Source organism: Podarcis muralis, chromosome 6, assembly GCF_964188315.1.
Source record: "Podarcis muralis chromosome 6, rPodMur119.hap1.1, whole genome shotgun sequence".
In the NCBI taxonomy this organism is placed as follows: domain Eukaryota; kingdom Metazoa; phylum Chordata; class Lepidosauria; order Squamata; family Lacertidae; genus Podarcis; species Podarcis muralis.
This window is the reverse complement of record NC_135660.1, coordinates 50,583,045-50,602,571: the sequence shown is the minus strand read 5'-3', so window position 1 is coordinate 50,602,571 and position 19,527 is coordinate 50,583,045. Positions and strand designations below refer to the sequence as shown.

General features: G+C 38.2%; 1 protein-coding gene across 3 annotated transcripts in view; it reads right to left on the bottom strand.

Moving 5' to 3' along the window:
• ATRNL1 (attractin like 1) overlaps positions 1-19,527 on the bottom strand; it is a 501,150-nt gene that overhangs the window by 361,918 nt on the left and 119,705 nt on the right. For all 3 annotated transcript variants that reach the window (XM_028730150.2, XM_028730148.2, XM_028730149.2), the window contains 3 exons: positions 17,463-17,651; positions 6,867-7,085; positions 3,172-3,309 (listed from right to left, as the gene is read on the bottom strand). In XM_028730150.2, coding sequence (XP_028585983.2) covers positions 3,172-3,309; positions 6,867-7,085; positions 17,463-17,651 — 546 coding nt within the window. The remainder of the gene's footprint in view (positions 1-3,171; positions 3,310-6,866; positions 7,086-17,462; positions 17,652-19,527) is intronic.

Sequence of the window (19,527 nt, the reverse complement as noted above, 5' to 3'; positions counted from 1 at the left end):
ACAGGGCCTCTGAGTTCACCGTGTTCTTGGGGTAAGTTGCTGAGTTAGCACAAAATGCACACCACTTAAAGGAAGTTGAGCCAGAACTGTTTCAGATAGTGCAATATAAGTGTTAACAAGTCTTATTTTTCCCACGGAAGGAAGTCTTTGTTACAGAGAACCTCAAATGAACTTATTTTCAGAAATTGTTAACAAGGCACGCATCCACATTAGATGCTACAGTTCTCTTAAAAATAAAAGTTGTTAGCAAGACACTTTAGTTACAAGTTGCTAGTCAGAATTGTAATTAAGAAACAAAAGGGCTTAATTTGTTTTGGTCCTACATCACTGTAAGGTGGGAACACTAGAATTAAAGAAAATGAAACTGATGGTGAATAAAATATTGGTGAAAACAGAAACCTTTCATTATTGAGATTCTTTCATTTTTAAATTATTTCATTTAGGAGGGTGTACAAAATACAGTATTCCCTAAAGAAGACATTAAGAGAATAATGTTAAGTAAACCAATCAAACTCTCCCACATGTTGCTTTTCTTTCCATCCCACATCTCTTACTATGCTTCACTAGCTATGCATTGTCATGCTACTCTTTCATCTCCCTGTGCATGAAAATGCACACATTTAGCTCAAAAGTAGTGTACATTCACATACATCTTAACCAAAATAAGAGCAGGAACTTCCTTGAAAATGGGGAAATATGAGAGAAGAATAAATAAAATGTCTTTTGAATGTGTTACCTGACTGTTGAAAACTTTTATTTGGAAGGTGGGTTAAAGGCAAGGAATAGTCTTATTATAACAGCAACTATTTTTCTTCTCAGTCTTGCCATAAATAAACTTCTGCATAATATCCAAACATACTGAGTCTCTTTTTAGACATTAAAACTGGGTACAATGAGCAAGTAAGGTAAGGTAAAAAGGTAAAGTACCCCTGGTCCAGTCAAAGGCAACTATAGGGTGTGGCACTCATCTTACTTCAGGCCGAGGGAGCCGGCATTTGTCCACAGACAGCTTTCCGGGTCATGTGGCCAACATGACTAAACCACTTCTTGCACAATGGAACACCATGAAGCCAGAGCATACAGAAATGTTGTTTATCAATGAACAAGTAGAGTGGGTGTGGCACCATGAAAGCAGGCTCTATTTCAACCTACACATTATTTTTAAACTCATATTGATTCATTTACCGGTACTTACTATGAGAGGGATACCAATATTCAAACCTATATGCAGACATTATATTGAAACCCTGAAACTACTGTACAGGCGATAGATTAAGCTGTTATGAGAAAACTGGTGGGCAATATTAATACATTATTATTCTTTTCCCATTTTAATTTTGTACTCTGGCCTATGTGTTTTTAATGGTTTTATGAATTTGGATTTTAAAATATTTTAAACTGCTTTGTGAAAGATTTCCTTAAAAAGTAGACTATGAATCCCTGAAATAATATTGTATTTATTCTAGAAATATAAAATATGCAAGTGTCCAAAGCTATGTAATTTTTTTTAATAATGTAACTATCATTTCTATTTCCAACCGTAATTTCTAACTATATTAAGTAGCCAGCAGAATTCATGTGTCCTGGGAACTCTCAGCATGTAGCTAGAACTCCAGAAAGTAGTAGTAAAATTTATAATTTCATAGGGCTCATAAATTGATTTTAGTCATTTTTACATTAATCATTCACTAAAGGTGACAGTATGCTTATTTAGTTAGATAGCTAATGCTTCCCTGAAGAATAAAAGCTGCTTTAATATATCACTTTGCCATTCAGCAACTAGTGAGAGCAAAAGAACATTTTGTCAACTTCAGGAAATAAGAAAACTATTAAGAATTATTTAAAGCTTCATAAAACACCAAGAAAATGTGCAACTGTCAATAAGGGTAGCCATAAATCTTTCACTTGAATATTCTCACAATGTATTTAGCTTTAGCTTATCAAATGTGCACGTCCACATAACCAGTGTTACATTTTAGATTGCCAAAAGGCCAGGAAAACCTATTAACAAATTAACACCTTCAGTGATTAAAGGGTCCTTGTAAATTAACAGATCGACTTAACTGCCACATACGAAATATGTCAGTTAAAATTCTGTGCCTTTTCAATGGATTCAAGATCTATCCTTGCATGAGTATTTTGAACTTTCCATTATAAATGCAGAAGTGGGTGCGATTCCGCACATCCTATTATAATGGTCAGATGAGAAGACTGCATTCGTTTTCAAGGTTACACAAAAATGTTTCACTGTAATCTGAAACTGAGCAAGTGAAGAAGGAACACCCCTTGATAAGATCTAGTAATTGGCTCATCCCACTGAAAAGGACATCAGAATGGTACCTGGAATATACCTGAAGCTTGTGTATATCTTTACACCGTAATTCAGAGTTGACCATTAAACAAGCCAGTTTCATAACCCATGACTTGAAGTTGGTTTGTTTAGAAACTAAACTAGCTGCTAGGTCCTAGCTGCTAGGATTCCTAATTCAGGCGTAACATTAAGCTAAGATTCTTTGAAACTGAAAGTAAAATTAACAGAAGTCCTGCTCTCAACCACAAAAGAAGAGAATGGGAGCAAGTAGAATGGGAGTTGAGCACTTTCCTCTGGCTCATCCACACTGTGCTAAACATGTACCCACTGCCTCTGGAGCTTGTGATTCTATTTATCATCAAATCTAAATATGCCTAAGAAATGTTCTCCATATTTTCATGCTAACTCACTCAGCCAACCTGTCAACACAATAGTGCAAATAGTTCAGCAAACTGTAGATCAGAGAGGGGTGGGAACTGGGGACATCCTTGCAATTCAAAAAAAGCTTACACAGCAACAACCCAAAGGTTCTTTGTGAGAGAACATGACAGGTGCATAGAGAGAAGTAGAAACTCTGTCCCATCAAATGTCCTAGCCAATTAGCAGAGTTTGTTTTTACTTTGTACTAACTTCTGAAGTGCAGCAAAATGGAAAATTCAGTACGAAAGTGGAGATATTTTACAATCTGGTATAAATGGAATTCATTAGTATAGCAGCTAAAGTAGCACACTTATGGATTACTCCCTAAATGTCAAATTTAATGTTTAGTATTTTTTTAAAAAAAATAATCCATCAAACTATGAAATAATTTCCTGATATTCAATTATGAAAATACTGGAAACCGTTTTAAAGGCACTTACCTGTACACTGCCCACCGTTTGTTGGATCTCCATAATATCCTGGCATACATGTTTCACACTGTTTTCCTGTAGTTAGGTTTTTGCACTGATCACAAACATTACCATTAACACAGGTGCTATGTCCATTGCACTGGCAAGCTGCAATTAAAAAAAGACAGAACTAGTTTTTAGCAGAGAATGAAAAAGAAGAACAAAATAGTAATTCTATCAGGAGAGGGAATAAATGTGTCTCTGTTAATTCTCCTTGACCTCTCAGTGGCTTTCGCTACCATCAACTATGGTATCCTTCTGGAGCGGCTGTCTGAGTTAGGGGTGGGTGGCACTGCTCTGTGGTAGTTCCGGTCCTACTTGGATGAATGTTTCCAGACGGTGTTGCTTGGGGAGTGTTCTTCAGCCCCATGCAGCCTTCAATATTGAGTTTCTCAGGGTTTGATTTTATATCCCATATTGTTTAGCATCTACATGAAACTGCTAAGTGCTGTTATCCAGCGGTTTGTAGCATGTTGCTGACAATATGCTGATGACACACAGATCTACTTCTCCTTTACATCTACAGGTGAGGCAGTGGATGTGCTGGGCCATTGTCTTGCCTAGGTAATGGCCTAGATGAGAGCCAAGAAACTGAAGCTCACTCTAGATAAGACTGAGGCACTGCTAGTGGATGGTTCCCTAGACTGGATGGATGGGAGGTTGCTTGCTCTTGATAGAGTTACACTTCCTCTGAAAAAGTGGGTACACGGATTGGGGGTACTTCTGGATCCCTTGTTGTCACTTGCTGTCATTTGAGGCTCAGGTGGTCTCAGTAGTGTGGAATACCTTCCATCTGCTTTAGCCGGTGGCCCAGCTACATGGCTATCTGGACAGGGACAGAAAACTACTATGCTCTGAGATCTACAGATCAAGGACAGTATACAAATTAAACAAAATAATAATAATTCCTCACAAAAATGATAACAGAATGATAACAGAATATTGTGCTTAGTACTTTAGAAATAATGGAATGTTTTAGTGAAATTAACAATTTGAAACTAGCTAGCAGAGGACTATAAATAAAATACTGCAAGTGATGTCATTGCTTGCAGTTCATTTATTGAATAAAATTACCAGTTAATGAATAAAAGAAGAAAGCAATTTTTCCTGCACCCCTCGGAAGAATGAAGCACAAGACTCCAGGAGTTGGTCTAGTTTGATGTCAGAAAGCAAGGATAGAGTGTAGGATTAGCTATTTATAATGTTATTAACACACTCTGCTGTATAGGTTTCAGTGCTACTGCCACCATCCCAAGTGACCACTGCTTCAGTTTTAGTCTTAGTTTAACCCCTTTATCTAGGATCTTTATTTCATTTTACCATATACTGTAAAGCATTCTCTACAGCACCATTAATCAAGTGTCCAACTTCATACTGCTTAATCCAAGAGTGTCATGCTAGGAGAGAAAGCACGGCTCTGATCCTAGAACCTTCAATAATACACTTGAATATTATATACTTCATTTTTCCATTCAGTTACAGGAACCATATACTGAAGTACTAATGTACTCAGCTGCACAACTGTGATGAAAACAGTTTCTCCCTGCTGTTTTTACATTGGCCACACTAGACAGCAGCTATGTGTTAAATGAGTGAACAGAAAAAGTTTTCTTCCCACAATCCAATGCCTTAAGTGCCTTTTTCACTACACTGCATGTTTCACCTATTAAACAGATTATGCTTCAGTGCTTGTACAATAATCAGAGGTTAATAAGGGATTAGTCTCATTTGTTTTTTATGAGCAGATGTTACATTCTTTTCTTCACGGAGCACTGCTAAATTGTTTTGATTCGGCATCCATTGTTTCTCTGTTATTGAATTATTTCTTGTAACACTGATTAACTAAAGATTGCTGTGTAATTTAATAAACCTGATGATGGTCTCAAATTTAGGAATAGTTAACGTCACTTATTAGCTTTGATATTTATCTGGTCTGTTACAAATGCCACAGTGCTAAATTAAACCAACTGATCAGCAATCAATTCATTATTTGGAACAGTATTACTAGGACTGTGCTGAATGTTCATGAGAGTGTACCTGGGCTAAAGAGAAAAAAGAAAAAGAGTCTTCATCAGGATGCCCAAGATCCTCCCTAGACACCAACCACACAAGCATGCCTGTGTTTCTCTTTGCTGCTCCACTTGGCATTGGTGCTTTAGTGTCTTTCTTCCTATTCTTTTTTTTAAAACCCTAAAAGGTAAAGGTAAAGGTACCCCTGCCCGTACGGGCCAGTCTTGACAGACTCTAGGGTTGTGCGCCCATCTCACTCTATAGGCCGGGGGCCAGCGCTGTCCGCAGACACTTCCGGGTCACGTGGCCAGCGTGACAAGCTGCATCTGGCGAGCCAGCGCAGCACACGGAACGCCGTTTACCTTCCCGCTAGTAAGCGGTCCCTATTTATCTACTTGCACCCGGGGGTGCTTTCGAACTGCTAGGTTGGCAGGCGCTGGGACCGAGCGACAGGAGCGCACCCCGCCGCGGGGATTCGAACCACCGACCTTTCGATCGGCAAGTCCTAGGAGCTGAGGCTTTAACCCACAGCGCCACCCGTGTCCCGTTTAAAACCCTACTTGCTGCCTATATCATGCCCAATAGCCAAGATTATACGATGACCATGCAACACCATTGAGTCTATTAGGTCTGGATACTTGAATTGTCTTGTGATGTCAACCTAATAGCAAGAAACATTGTATTGCCACTGTGTTCTGAATGGGTATCAGGGAAGAGCATGGCTATTATTCTATGGGCATAATGGTTTGCAGATGGTTCTCTTAAAGTTACCTAACACTGGGGGCATTTTTCACAAAAGACAAAAATGTTCATGGAAAGTGCCTCCCCCATCTCAGCTCTGCCCTAATTGTCCCAACAGTTACTAATATAGTCTTTCTGCTTTGATAACTTAGTAAGAGAGCATGCAGAGAAGGGCAAACATGTAGCTTGAGATTCAGACAGTTGTGACCTGTAACTGTGTTCAAGGGAAATTCTTAAACCCAACTTGTTCATATAAGCCTTTGAAAATTGATTATAAAAGTATAGTGGTTTTGATTCATTTTTATTGTGAGTTTTTGTGTTCTGCATATCTCACTGGATGTTTGAATAAGGAGTTAGATTTATAAAATTCTAAAAAAAAATAAAAATACAATTAAAGATAGGGATAAAAGCCTATATTGAGTCATCTATATTTCTTCCTTGCAGCAGAACAGCAAATCTCTTCAGGATTTTAACTGCACTGAAATTTGGTTTTTAAAACTTACTGGTAAAATGAGAAGAAATTGCAAACCCATGATGCTTAATCACTTGAGTCAGGAGTGGTGTTGACTGTAAATGCATCAAGATGTGAAGTTCCAGAACCTCTATTTATTCTGTAATGAAAAACTGCCTTTGTATCTAGCTGAGGTATCTGTGATCTATTAATCATGGATTAGAACCAAATTAGAATAGCTGAATAAGTTCAAGGGTTCCACATAAATCTGCTCTAGAGTTCAACTACTTTTCCCTTCTGCCCTTGACTTTACTTCTTCCACCTACTTGCTTCTTTCCTCTGCTTCCATTTATTTTAATATCCAGAAACTGGAAGAAGGGGTGTGCATATATATCTCCTACCCAGCACAACAGTTCTTTAATTTAATTGCATCTAGGTAACAATAATAAATAGGAGATCCTACCTGGGCACTGGATAAAAGACCAATCATAATTTTTCTCTTTGGGACAAAGATTGTTGTCAAGAACCATCTCAGTAGAATGTATCCCATTCAACTTCATTGGCCCCCTTGAAGACCCTTCCACACAATGGCCTTTGCCTGTGTTGCTGGGATCGTTGCACCATCCACATCCTGGGTGTTCCAAACATTGTCCACACGTTCTCAATCCAGAGCAGTTTTGAGCTATAATACACAGGTTATAATCAACAGTCTTTAAAAGCAGAGTATCTGTGAGAGGTCTCTAGTACAGTTAATGTTCTGAAAACGGCTGAAAGTAATTCAACTTTTCTGCCAGCCTTTTATATTGCTTTCATGCCAATTATTCTGAAGAAAAGCATACATTACTATTGCTATAAAGGTGATAAAATACTGAAGATATACTATCACAAGCAAAAGTTGTTTCATCCCTCTGAAACAGATGTCCACAACAAGGTATGCAATGTCCTGTTTAAGAGGTATATACCCCCACCTTTCTGCACATATATAATTAAGGCATTTAACAAACTAACTCCACATCTAAATTTACCTGAACTTCAAGTGCAGATCAACAGTTTTATAAGCAATAAAAACCAGCACATCCAAATTCAATAGTATTAAAAACATGGAAATATATAGTGGTTCCTAAGGATACAATCCTACAACCCATGGGGGTTATTTGGAAGACATAAGATAGTGTGTACTTGACTTTCTATAGCCTGTAGAGAGGAAGTCTTCTACCAAAGGTCCTCCTTGGACAATGGTGCAGCTCTCCATTACCATGACTGCCCTACAGGTAGTAGTCCATGACCCCAAATGGGGTTGTTTGGGAACATACCAGAGTATGACAAGGTGTCCAAGAATCTTCAGAAACCTGGGCTGCCACACTCTTTTCTCCAGCCAACATATTTCCTGCCCCACAAGCACAGCCAAAAGCTACTCAATTCAGTAGCTGTTGTGTTCATCCCTTCCCCTTAAGAGTTCCGAAGAGTTTTGTTTCTTCTAAAGAATTTGTTTGGCTGATTATATATTTTCCCTAGTAGTTTGAGAGTGATTCCCAATTTAGTTCCAAATGGTGAGATATATCGGAGATAACACAATGTCTTTTTACTAGACCAAGTCCTCTCTCTCAAAGCACTTATGTGTGCCTTCTGGGATCTTGTTAGAATCTTCAGCTCTCATTTTACAAAACAATACCAGAAACAACTGTGTGCTCAAAAGTTTCTACTTTCCAGAGTTCATGTAATAAAAATAAGGTTGGTAATCTGTCAAGTCCCTTGTTTTTCAAACACACTTCACCATTTCAGGCTGCAATTCTAAACTCAACAGGATTTAATTCTGAGCAAACTTGCATAGGCTTGTTCTGTAAAGGAGTGACATCATTTTAAAGCTTGTACAGCAGAATCATAAACAAGTTTACTCCAAGTTCAGTCTCGCTGTGTTCATAGAATTACAGTCTTCAAGAGATGAATTTTGAGAGAATACCCTGGATTGCACATATCATTCAGTAAAATCTTTTTGCTATTGGTCTTCATGGGTTAAAGCTACAGTGGTACCTCAGTTTTCGACCACCTTGCAAGTCGAATGTTTTGGTTTTTCAACACCAAAAACCCGGAAGTAAATGCTTCCGTTTTCGAACGTGCCTCGGACGTCAAATGGCTTCCAATGAGTTTTTTTCAATTTTCTCTATTGAATTTGCAGACCACCCTTTGTGCCTCAGTTTTCGAACGTTTCGGAAGGCAAACGGTCTTCCGGAACGGACTTCCGGAACGGATTACTTTCAAAAACTAAGGTACCACTGTAATGTGTTCACAATCCTTTTCATTGTGGGAAGTTTCACACATACGTGAGCTATCTCTGTTTCATATATTGTTTCAAACTATGCCCAACATTTTAAGTCATGTACTTATCATTTAAATAAGCACAAACAATCTTCTGTTATAAACTTACGGATGACAACTCCTTTCTCCCTACTATACATAGGGAAAGGCTCAGGCAAGCTTTATTGTCTCTAGCTAGAATTCCTGACAAACAGAAAGCCAGGAATAACAGACCACACACAAATATAATGAGCCATATCTGGAAACAGAGGATGCTCTTGATAAGCAGGGAATCACCTAAAATGGTGTGCCATGACATAACCGGGGAATGGGGCAACAGTGCAGTCAATGTATATGGGCTATTTGGCTTTGCAAGGCTTCTCTGACCTGCACAATGGGCAGCAAACCTGATACTTAGTTAATAACATACAGTAATTTACATCCCATACCTTCAACATAACTTCATGTGCCCAGGGCAGCTAATAAAGTAATAAGATATAAAAAGTACAACACAAACACGTTTTTTAAATAAATTAAATAATGCTTGCATTTTCAGTTCTTAAAACAGAAACATGTTTTGCCTAGTGCCTAAATGAAATGGAGAAGAAAGTCCAAGCAGGCTTCCTTGAGGATAGCATTCCAAATAGGTAGGGAGCGAGCCACTAGTCACCAACAAGATGTTAAACTTAAACTGATTTATTTATTTTTAGCAAGTTTGAGTAGTAGCTGTTTTTGTGCACAGGGAACACTTTCTAGATCAATGTGCATGTTTCAGAGCCCCTCGGCGTCTGCCACAGAACACCAGTATGCTACAAAGGATTCAGAAACGTATTTTAGGACCACTGGGGACTGGCCAAGCCTGTTGGCACTAGCCATCGTACCACATTAGGACCCAATCACTTTTGGTACACTCATCAGGGGGGAAAACAGTATACAATTTTTGCAAAAACGCATTCTATCAATGGGGAGGAAATAAATTACATCCTAAAGAGGGGAAATATTCTCAGAACAAATTGGCATGTAAAAAATCAATCATCACTACAACATGGAGCATGAATTAATAGCAGCTGACAATATAGTGAAACAACCCCCCCCCCCCAAAAAAAGAATCAAAGTGCAATTAAAGCTTCTATGTTGTGGGTAATATGCACCACACTAAAGGCTGATTAGGATGTTTATTTTCAGTACCAATTCTAAAAGTTGCAAAGAAGGAAGAAAGAGAAGGAACCTGACCTATGCTTTTAGCGTCATTTGAAGGGTCACATAGATTTGAGCAAAAATATCCCACTGACCACTAGAAGATACTCAACAGGATACATGTGTGTCCCCACACTTCAACTTTAACTGAACTAGGAGAAATATACCCATTAAGTTACTCATATTTGTCTGTTGCAACATGATGATTTTCTTCTTTATTAATGTAAATCATTTTAAGAATCAAGGGAAGCCTATCCTTCCATGTCTAGCATGGGTTCTGTTAGTTGACACATGTATGAATTTCAGTATTGTGCTTCACACTTGCCAAGAACATTTAGGTTCTCTGACGATCTCCGTTAATGCTCTAAGTCAGTGGTGTCCAAACTTTTTTCAAAGGGCCAGATTTGATGAAGTGAACATGTTGAGCTTTTTTTAGGATTTTACCCCAAATTTGTTGCGCTTTCTTAAGGATTGAAGTCATCGTTAACAAACTTACTTATTCCTTGGGGGGGGGGGGTGTCCCCCTGAAAGTTGTTGCTCACTGAGGGTTAAATAAGCAGGCAAGAAACCCGCAGGCAGGCAGGTGGGAGAGTGAGCTGCACGGGAGAGCGAGCTGAACACTGGGCACACAGCGGCCACGATAGAGAGCCGCACGCAGGGCGCCTACACAAGCCGGCCAGCGGCCAGAAAACAGAACAGGGCACATGTGCAAGCCAGCTGGTGGGAGGTTCCAAGGGTCGATGCTGGAGAGCTGCAGCTCTCCATTGATGCATTGGCTCCTGGGCAGAACAAGCCGAGCAGCAGGTGCTCGGGGGCCGCAACAGATTCATTTCTCAGAATTGCTTGGGGGGCTGGATTAAATCGACCAGGGGGCCGGATTTGGCCCCCAGGCCGGACTTTGGACATGCCTGGTCTAAGTCAGTACTAGTAAGAAAGCAGGCTCAGACAGAATTTGCCTACAAAACAATCACCTGTGGAACATTAATTTCCAATTTATTAAAAGGCCGTATGAGCTTCCACATATCAGACTTTAGTTATGACTTTGATGAAGGGGGATACATAGAATAAAACGAAAGTGAGTTAAAGAATCTTCTACTAATGGCAATGTAAAGGAGAAGAGCAATTGGAAGGCCTTGGTCATGAAGAACCTTTTGGAACTTAATGCAGACTGTTACCATTAATAATTCTGGCTGGTGCAGCTTATGCCAAAGCATAACCTGTTAAGAAATATGATAGCATTATGTATTTTATCTCAAACACCATCATAAACCTCACTGTCTTGGAACTTCAGAAGATCATACACCCTTCAGAGCAGATAAGAGGATGTAGGGGTCTGAAAAAGGAAGGAAAGGAAGATGGCAGTCCCATTTGTGCAAATGGACATCCACTGTGCAAGCGGAATGCCCCAACTAGATAACACCCTGTTTTATACTTTTCATAAAATTGACCTGTTTGAAATAAATCTGGGCTATAGCCATCATGCCCTGTTGAGCTTCCCATGGACATTTTACAAGAAGAGTTTCAAGACTAGATAGGTCTTCTGTCTCATCCAGCGGAACTCCTTTAACGATCTTATGAATTCTTAATGAACTCAGTATTTTATATATTACCATTTTTAGATTATGTAAATGGTTTTTCAAGGAATATTTTAGACTATGAATAACATATGTAAATTTATATTAGGTAACATGGCTAGTATAACTGATATTATGGTTAATACAATTTGTATTGCATATAATACATGCTATTCTTGTATTTAGACTGTTGTAACATAGTTTTGATGCACTATGGGCACAATGGTTTTATGGAAAATACAATACACTGTATATAAACAAACCAACTATTCTACATGTGGGCCAAAATGGTGGCATTTATATAAACCTCTGCTTCTACTTAAGTTTCTTACATTTATGATTAAAGGTTCTCTCTGGACTGCCTTCTATCAGTCTGTTATTTTTCAGATCAGAAATGATTTCATAATAATAGTACTAGCATACGAGCCATTTGCAGTTACAGATTTAAGAAAGTTTCTTCATTCTTATTATAGCACATTTTTAATAGAAAATATTTCTATTAAAACACATCACTCTTGTTGACCCTGGATTTATATTACCATTATTGACATTAAGAGAACACAATGCCCTCCAGAACGGCAGGGATGCTAAACCATAGTGCAGAAACAATAAACAGTAGAATGGTAACATCCTGTCCTGCTATTAAAGGAAAGCATTAACAAAAATTACTGATGCTGTAGCAGCATTCACTCCTTTAGAAGGAAAACCTAAGGAGCTAACTACACATTTCTTGGCAGTCATCCACTGTTTTCCCCATAATACCACAGTGCTCTTTGGAATGCTAATATATCTGATGAAGTAGAAAATTCTTATATTGAAGTCCTTGCATAATAAACTAGTGAGTCTAGTCTGTGGCAAACCTTTTTTTTTTTTGTTTTTTTTTGTTCTTAGACAAAATTATACATTTGTGGGGGAAAGCCTATAACTACCCCACTTTTTAAAACATGAGATCAAAATGCAGAATGTGACAGATAAACAGCCCCTTTGGGATTTGAAGAATGAGCAATTGAGGGCAGGGATCTGCATGTGAAAAATATAAAGGAGAAATGGGATTGAAAGCTGGCTCTTTAAAATCCTCTTCTCTCTTCTCCCAATCCAAAGAACAGCAGAGGGTGACTTTAGCTTGCTGAACATACTACTTAATCACCACTCTAGTAAATGGTGCCATGCTACTATTGCACTTCTATACAGAACAAAAGGAGCAAACACAAGCCTTTCATACTTTATATGTCAATGCTTTCCCACAGCATTCATGTGATACTGTAGAAATAGGATGAAATAATAAGCAGATATAATATAAACTACATAGGCACCAAGAGAAAACATTTCTCTTTAACCAGGCCTTTGGCTGATTATCATTCCATGTCCTTTCAAAGGGAGGTTGGGAGGTTATTGATTTGTTTTTGTTCTTGCTTTTAATATGTATTTTGTGTTCTCATTTTGTATTTTGACGCTGTGAACTGTCCTGTGACAATAAACAATAATAATACAAAGCACAAAGAAAAGGTATGTGTTAAGTTGCTCAACTTTGGCTTACCATTACATGCATGAACCTCAGGCTCCTATATTCCCTCCACACATACCTTCCTCTGGCACAGCTGTGTGGAGATTGAAAGCCTCACTTCTTTCTTCAGTTCTAAACCAAAGTTTAGGGTTATACCCCAAACCTAATTTAATCTTCACTATAGTTTACTGAAATAAACCATGACTTGGAGACAGTTTGTTCCAGTAAACTACAGTTAAGAATAAACAGTTATATGTGTTGCAGTATCTGTTAAGAAGCTACATTATACTAACTCAGACCATTGGTCCATCTAGCTTAATATTGACAAAACTGACCAGCAGTGGCTCTCCAGGATTTCAGGTTGAAGCCTCTCTGAGCCCTACCTGTAGGTGTCGGATATTGAACCTGGGAGCTTCTACATGCAAAGCAGGTACTCCACCAGCTATGGCCCTTCCCTAGTACATATGTGCTTATAAATTTGTGGAATAACAATACTGGAAGCAATGGAATTAACTGTCTCCCATGATGCATTTTGTTTCAGTTGTGCTTTTATATTAATCTATTTTATTTTCTTCTTAAAACAAAAGCAAAAAGAAACAACTGAACAACAGCAAGCATTCCAAAAGTAAAAACAAAAAACGCCATGCACGGCAAAGTGTATCATGCACATGTCAGGTAGTTTGCTGTGTGGTCTAATAAAACTGTTTAACTGAAAGGAATATCACTAAAATTTTACCTGTGAAGCAGTCAGAATGAATGGACTGCTGCACCCTGTGGCAGATGCAACAAACATGCATCAAGTTTCTACTAATAAATCCTGCTTGATTAAACCTTTGTGTAGCATGTTTTGATTTGTGATTTTCTGCCAGGGCTATATTCCATATTCTATTAAGCCCAGTTGATATGGAAACACCTGAAGCTCACTTCCAGTATTTAGCATGTTCCTGTTCTGTAAGTGCTAATTAAAACACAATTAGTTTTTTGTTTTTTAATTCTCTGTGTTTTATAAAACAGTTAAGGCCAGGCAAGGCTGTACAACTTTTTTGGGCAATTTTAGATAATGTAATAACTTAAGGCGGCCAATAAGGGACAATGCCACCACATGTGGAAAAAGTGTGCCTCTCATTGCACTTCCTCCATCATAGGGGCTTCACAATACTATTTATATAATGTATCCTAACTGGCATCATATATAATCAATATATTACACACTCTGCCCCGAGATACCATTAACAATAGCATAGCTACTTCTTGGGTGCAAAGGAGTGGTCTGAACATCAAAGAATAATCATTTTTAGCTATGGTTATAGCCACATATCTAGCTTTGAAAGAGCCTACTGCCAGTATTTGAGTTCCAAAACAAAAATGGTTAAGGACTTTAGTGATGAATTAGTAATATTATCATTATTTTATTTATTACATTTGTATACCACCCTTCATCTGAATATCTCAGGGTAGTTCACAACTGAAAAATACAAAATGAGAAAACAAAACACATAATGAAGCAGAAAAAAACCAATAACCCCTACACACAAACACACAAACACACACACACACACACACACACACACGAGTCATAGAAGGTTTATCAGCCAAATGCCTGGTTGAAAAGAAATGTAATAAAGGACCCCAGCAAGCCTCCCTGGGGGGACAGTTCCACAAACAACAGAAACACTTGTTCTTGTGTTGCCACCCTCCAGACCGCTCATGGAACAGGCACATGAAGAAGGGCCTCAGATGATGATTGCCAGATCTGAGTCAATTCATATGGAAGACTTGTGGTGGTTTTCTTGCAGTAGTATACCATCTGGGATTTCCTGCTTTATTAGTCTCCACCCTTGCATGTTTCATAATACTGAGGAACCCTTTCCTGCATTTATAAGGCAGCCATAAGTATATTCCCCAGGAATAGATGTTCTCAAAGCTTCACATTTTTATTGTGACTTAATTGCCTTCAATAAGTAAATGTTTTATTTTCCTTCTTAGCTGTGAAAATGAATATGAAAATGTATTCACAGCTATGAAAATATATAAATAGTCTCATTCACACAGTTTATGTGGAAAATTTGCTCTTACACACTGACATTTATGGTGTTATCAAATACCTACTGCAGTCTTTAATCAAATATACTGCTATGAAAAATGACACAAAGTTCTCCCCACTCTTACTAGATAGACAGACATTTTCTGTGCAAATGAGCAAGACTTTAAAAAAATCATTTATTAAATGTTTGTTTCAGATGCAAGTCATAGGAAAAATGTGTTTTACAGCTTTGTTTTTGTTTTCTTTGCTCTCAAACTTTAAATAGCTAGGTTCTGATAAAATGTCTTATGGAAATTTAATTTTTTGTATTGGCTGGATAGAAAATACAATTTCAGAGAGAGCTTCTTCCATATGATATTGAACTGACATGCAAGAAATCCCATTAGGTTTATTTAATATAAAATTTTATAGACCTGCCTCAAATGACAACTAAATTAAACATAGTTTTTTGCTGTTCTTCTTGCATGCAAGAAAGTTGGATGGTCTTCAACTAAATACACAGAAAGGTCTTTTAAATATAGAGCTTAACTCAGCATACACACACCCCAGAAAATTCCAGGACACAAAAACAAGGCTTATATGCCATGTGCAACTTGATTTCTACAAAGATATAAGTTTGTCAGGTAGCTCTGCAGAGTTTTGACAAACGTAGAAGCTGCGGTGGCATCTTCCTTACTCGGCTCGATAACAGTGAACTTGTGTAAGGTATAAGTCAGGCACGTGACCAATCATACCAGAATACAGACTAAGAGAGAAGGGGGTCTTCTCCAGCTCAGGACTCCTAACTTTAATGGTTGAAGCTGAAAATTGGGTTGGTAGTCAGTAAAGGAAGCAAAAGGGGGTACCTTGTGAACCACGTAAGGTAGGTCCAATGGCATCTAGGCCATATGACATTATTCATGTTACAAGCAGATGCCTCTGTATTTCCATTTAGGTCAAGCAAAACCAACCCACTTCTCCCACTCAGAAACTAGATGTATCATTAGTTAAGGGTTGACCAGGCAAGGACAAAACTCCAGTTTCTTTGTAATTCCATTAAGCCTATCCAATCCATGAGCTCTGTACTGTCTGCTCATTGCCAAAGCCCAATGTTTTGCAGCTCTGTTTCCTTCCTCAGCTGATGTGAGGTATGACGCCTGAACACTTAGCTCCCTAGCTTATACCATAGCTTATACCGTAGTCTCAGAACACAGTTCAGGCCACCGAATAGCCAACACATTTACTGAAGAATGTCAGATTGACATGATTGGCCCTAGGAGTGGTCTAACTTTGCTTTGCTACCAAAGCTATCCCTGGTTTACAGGTAGTTGGGATGGAGAAAAAAGAAGAACAAGATTACTGGAGCATAGACAGAGTACAACTATGCATTTGCTTTACTAGAACACTAACTAAAAATGATTGATGAAACATTCCAGAGTGGCTAGTGGTTAGAAAATAAAGTTCCTATTGACCATTGGTCTGCCTAGACCAGTCTTTCTCAACCTTAGGTCCTCAGATGTTCTTGAACAACAGCTCCCATAATCCCTGACAACTGGCCATGTTGGCTAGGAATGATGGGAATTGTAGTCCAACAACATCTAGGGACCCAATGTTGAGAAAGGTTGACCTAGACAGTATCACCATCCTGCTAGTGGTTCCCCAAGATCTCAAGCAGAGGGCATTCTAAGCCTGTTACCCTACTAAACAGAAATGTGGGGAATGAATTTGGAGCTCCTACATACAAACCTATAAGTTTTCACCTAGGAGTATGGCTAAAAGAATGATCAGTTCAATTTTCAGCATAGTTACAGACTCAGTAAGTAGCCAAAGGAAACTGCAAACTCCATTGTTTTATGGGCAAAAGGGCATCACCCACAAACAAGAGGGAGGAATCAGCAGACATGGCAGAATTCCAAAGTTTGCAACTTTTGAGTGCGTACACAGTCCCATGCGGATTGAATATGCTTAGTCGCAACAGAATGCTTGCTAACCTGGGTGCGGGGGGCGGGGCAACATGAACATTGGTAAAGAGAATGGAAAGACTTAGCTAGAACCTGGAACAGGAGCAATCCACAACGCAACGTTTTCTAGCAGGTCCTGCTTGTTACAGTGGTGCCTCGCAAGACGAAATTAATCCGTTCCGCGAGTCTCTTCGTCTTGCGGTTTTTTCGTCTTGCGAAGCACAGCAATTAGCGGCTTAGCGGCTATTAACAGCTTAGCGGCTTAGCGGCTTTAAGAAAAAGGACACAAACTCGCAAGAACTTGCAAGACGTTTCGTCTTGCGAAGCAAGCCCATAGGGAAATTCGTCTTGCGGAACGACTAAAAAAACGGAAAACCCTTTCGTCTAGCGAGTTTTTCGTCTTGCGAGGCATTCGTCTTGCGGGGCACCAGGCACCACTATATATAAGTTTTGTACTTCAACTCATTACCATAATTAGCAATCTTCATTTCACAAAAATACTTACGAGAACAGGTGGTAGTCTGCCACTCTAGACACTGCCCATATGGAAAGGAGATTATGTAGGCATTTGAATCAACACATCGCTTTGTGCTGCTACACCACATGCACTCCATGCCACTGCTTGTGCAGTTTGAACACGTCGTCCTTAAGGAACACGGCTTTTTGCAGGGCCTTGCATTTTGATTTGGACTAACTGAAGGAGAAAGAAAGTGAAAGTAGAATTTCAGTATTTTCCCCAAACTCATGTTATATGAGTATATATGATACTACACAAATATTTTTCCTTTGCTTTATTCAGGAATGCTTTCACTTTGCTACATGTATGGTCTTGCTCTTTGTGTTTTGTTTAGGGTTTTTTGGCTGCACTTATAATAATTCACACTGTTCCTTCTACAATCTGGGCTGCATTTTTTTCAAGGAAAAATATAATATACAAGCCATTATCCTTTTCTTCAGTTATTAGTATATGTGACATAGTAAGCCATACACATATTGTAAACCTTGACTGTGTATACTTGAATAGGTACGGTGAGGCATGACCTTTTGGTTCTACTGCATTTGTTAAATAGTGCATAAGCAATAGCTATTTACTTCACTGGTGATACATTCTCCCTTAAACAGTGTGCATTTTGTCTAAAAGTATGATTTGTCAAGTGAACATCTGCCCCCTGCTGTATATATTTGCAGTTGCTAAAAATTCAAAAACAAGGGAAACATTTTTTTAAACATAAAAGAGAATATTTTTCAGCACAGGATGCATTCTGTCTCGCTTGGAATCATGCATTGCTCAGGAAACTGAATCAGCTAGTTATATAAAACAGAGAGGTAGAAATGTACTATATATATATATATTGCTGTCAAACAACTGAAGTATGAGAACAGAGTAATTCCCAATTACATACTGCCCACAGAAGCATACCTTTTATTATTAATGCACAGCAGTCTATATCCTTAACCACCTGATGAATTACCTAATGTTTTATACATGACAAACATTATTCCAGTTTTCTGGAAGGCAACATTCCAAAATAAAAAGAGAAAGGATCTTGCAAATTGTTCCACTGTTTTGAAATCTGAGTTTATTAGCAATTGCTTTATAATAAAACTAAGAAAGGCAGCAAAGATTCTCAAAACAGCATAAAATTTGCAACAGAAAAAAATTGGCAACTGCAAAGAGTTCTATGCTTCAAAAAGCATCTAACATCCACACTTAAATTGTCGTTCCTGTCTTTTTACAGGGGAAAAAAAACAAGATCACAGCATCTATTGTTCCAAAATGCAGACAGTTATATCCAGAGAATCAATATCATGAAACAAAAAATGCAGTAACTTTATGATAGCTTCATCATTTTCGGTAGTACAAATGTGTGCATAAGTAAGCAAACAATTTGTAGAATTCATGTTTTATTTATGATATTTAGTAGTTTCCATGACAAGCTCCTTCTTTATATGTGAGAGCATAGGAAAGAAAATCATGTAAATCATCCAATTGTGTTGCTTTAAACTTCAATTTTTTATAGTACTAATTTAACAGGAAACTATTCCTAATGGACTCACACAATCACCTGTAACCATGCTGAATTTAGGGTTTGATAGCATAAAATACATATGGCTGTTTACCATCATGGTTTTACATGTCAATCACATTCAAATCTAGTGTATAGAGAACATATTCCTATGATGTTTCCCTTTATAGGATATATTTATGCCAAACAACTGTGGCTCCTCATTCCCAAAACAGAAGAGTTGATCTATTTCTGTTTGATCTTCTCTATTCTAAAGCATCATACCTCCATCTAATGACAGTAGAGAGGCTCAGTCCTTTCTACCAAGCTTCAAAAAAAAATCTTTACAATAGATTTATCCAAAAGCCACTTTTCAATATTGCAAAAGAAATCTAAATATAGCAACCCCAGTTATATGAAACTCTGTTCATATACTCATGGAGCTGGTGTAACAGCTGCAGCAAAATTAGCTGTTCTAAAAGGTTTCAAGAGATGAATTTTATCCCTCAAGAGAAAGAACGTTTAATGTTTGCAGGTAGTGTAAGTGAAGTGATATGGAAAACT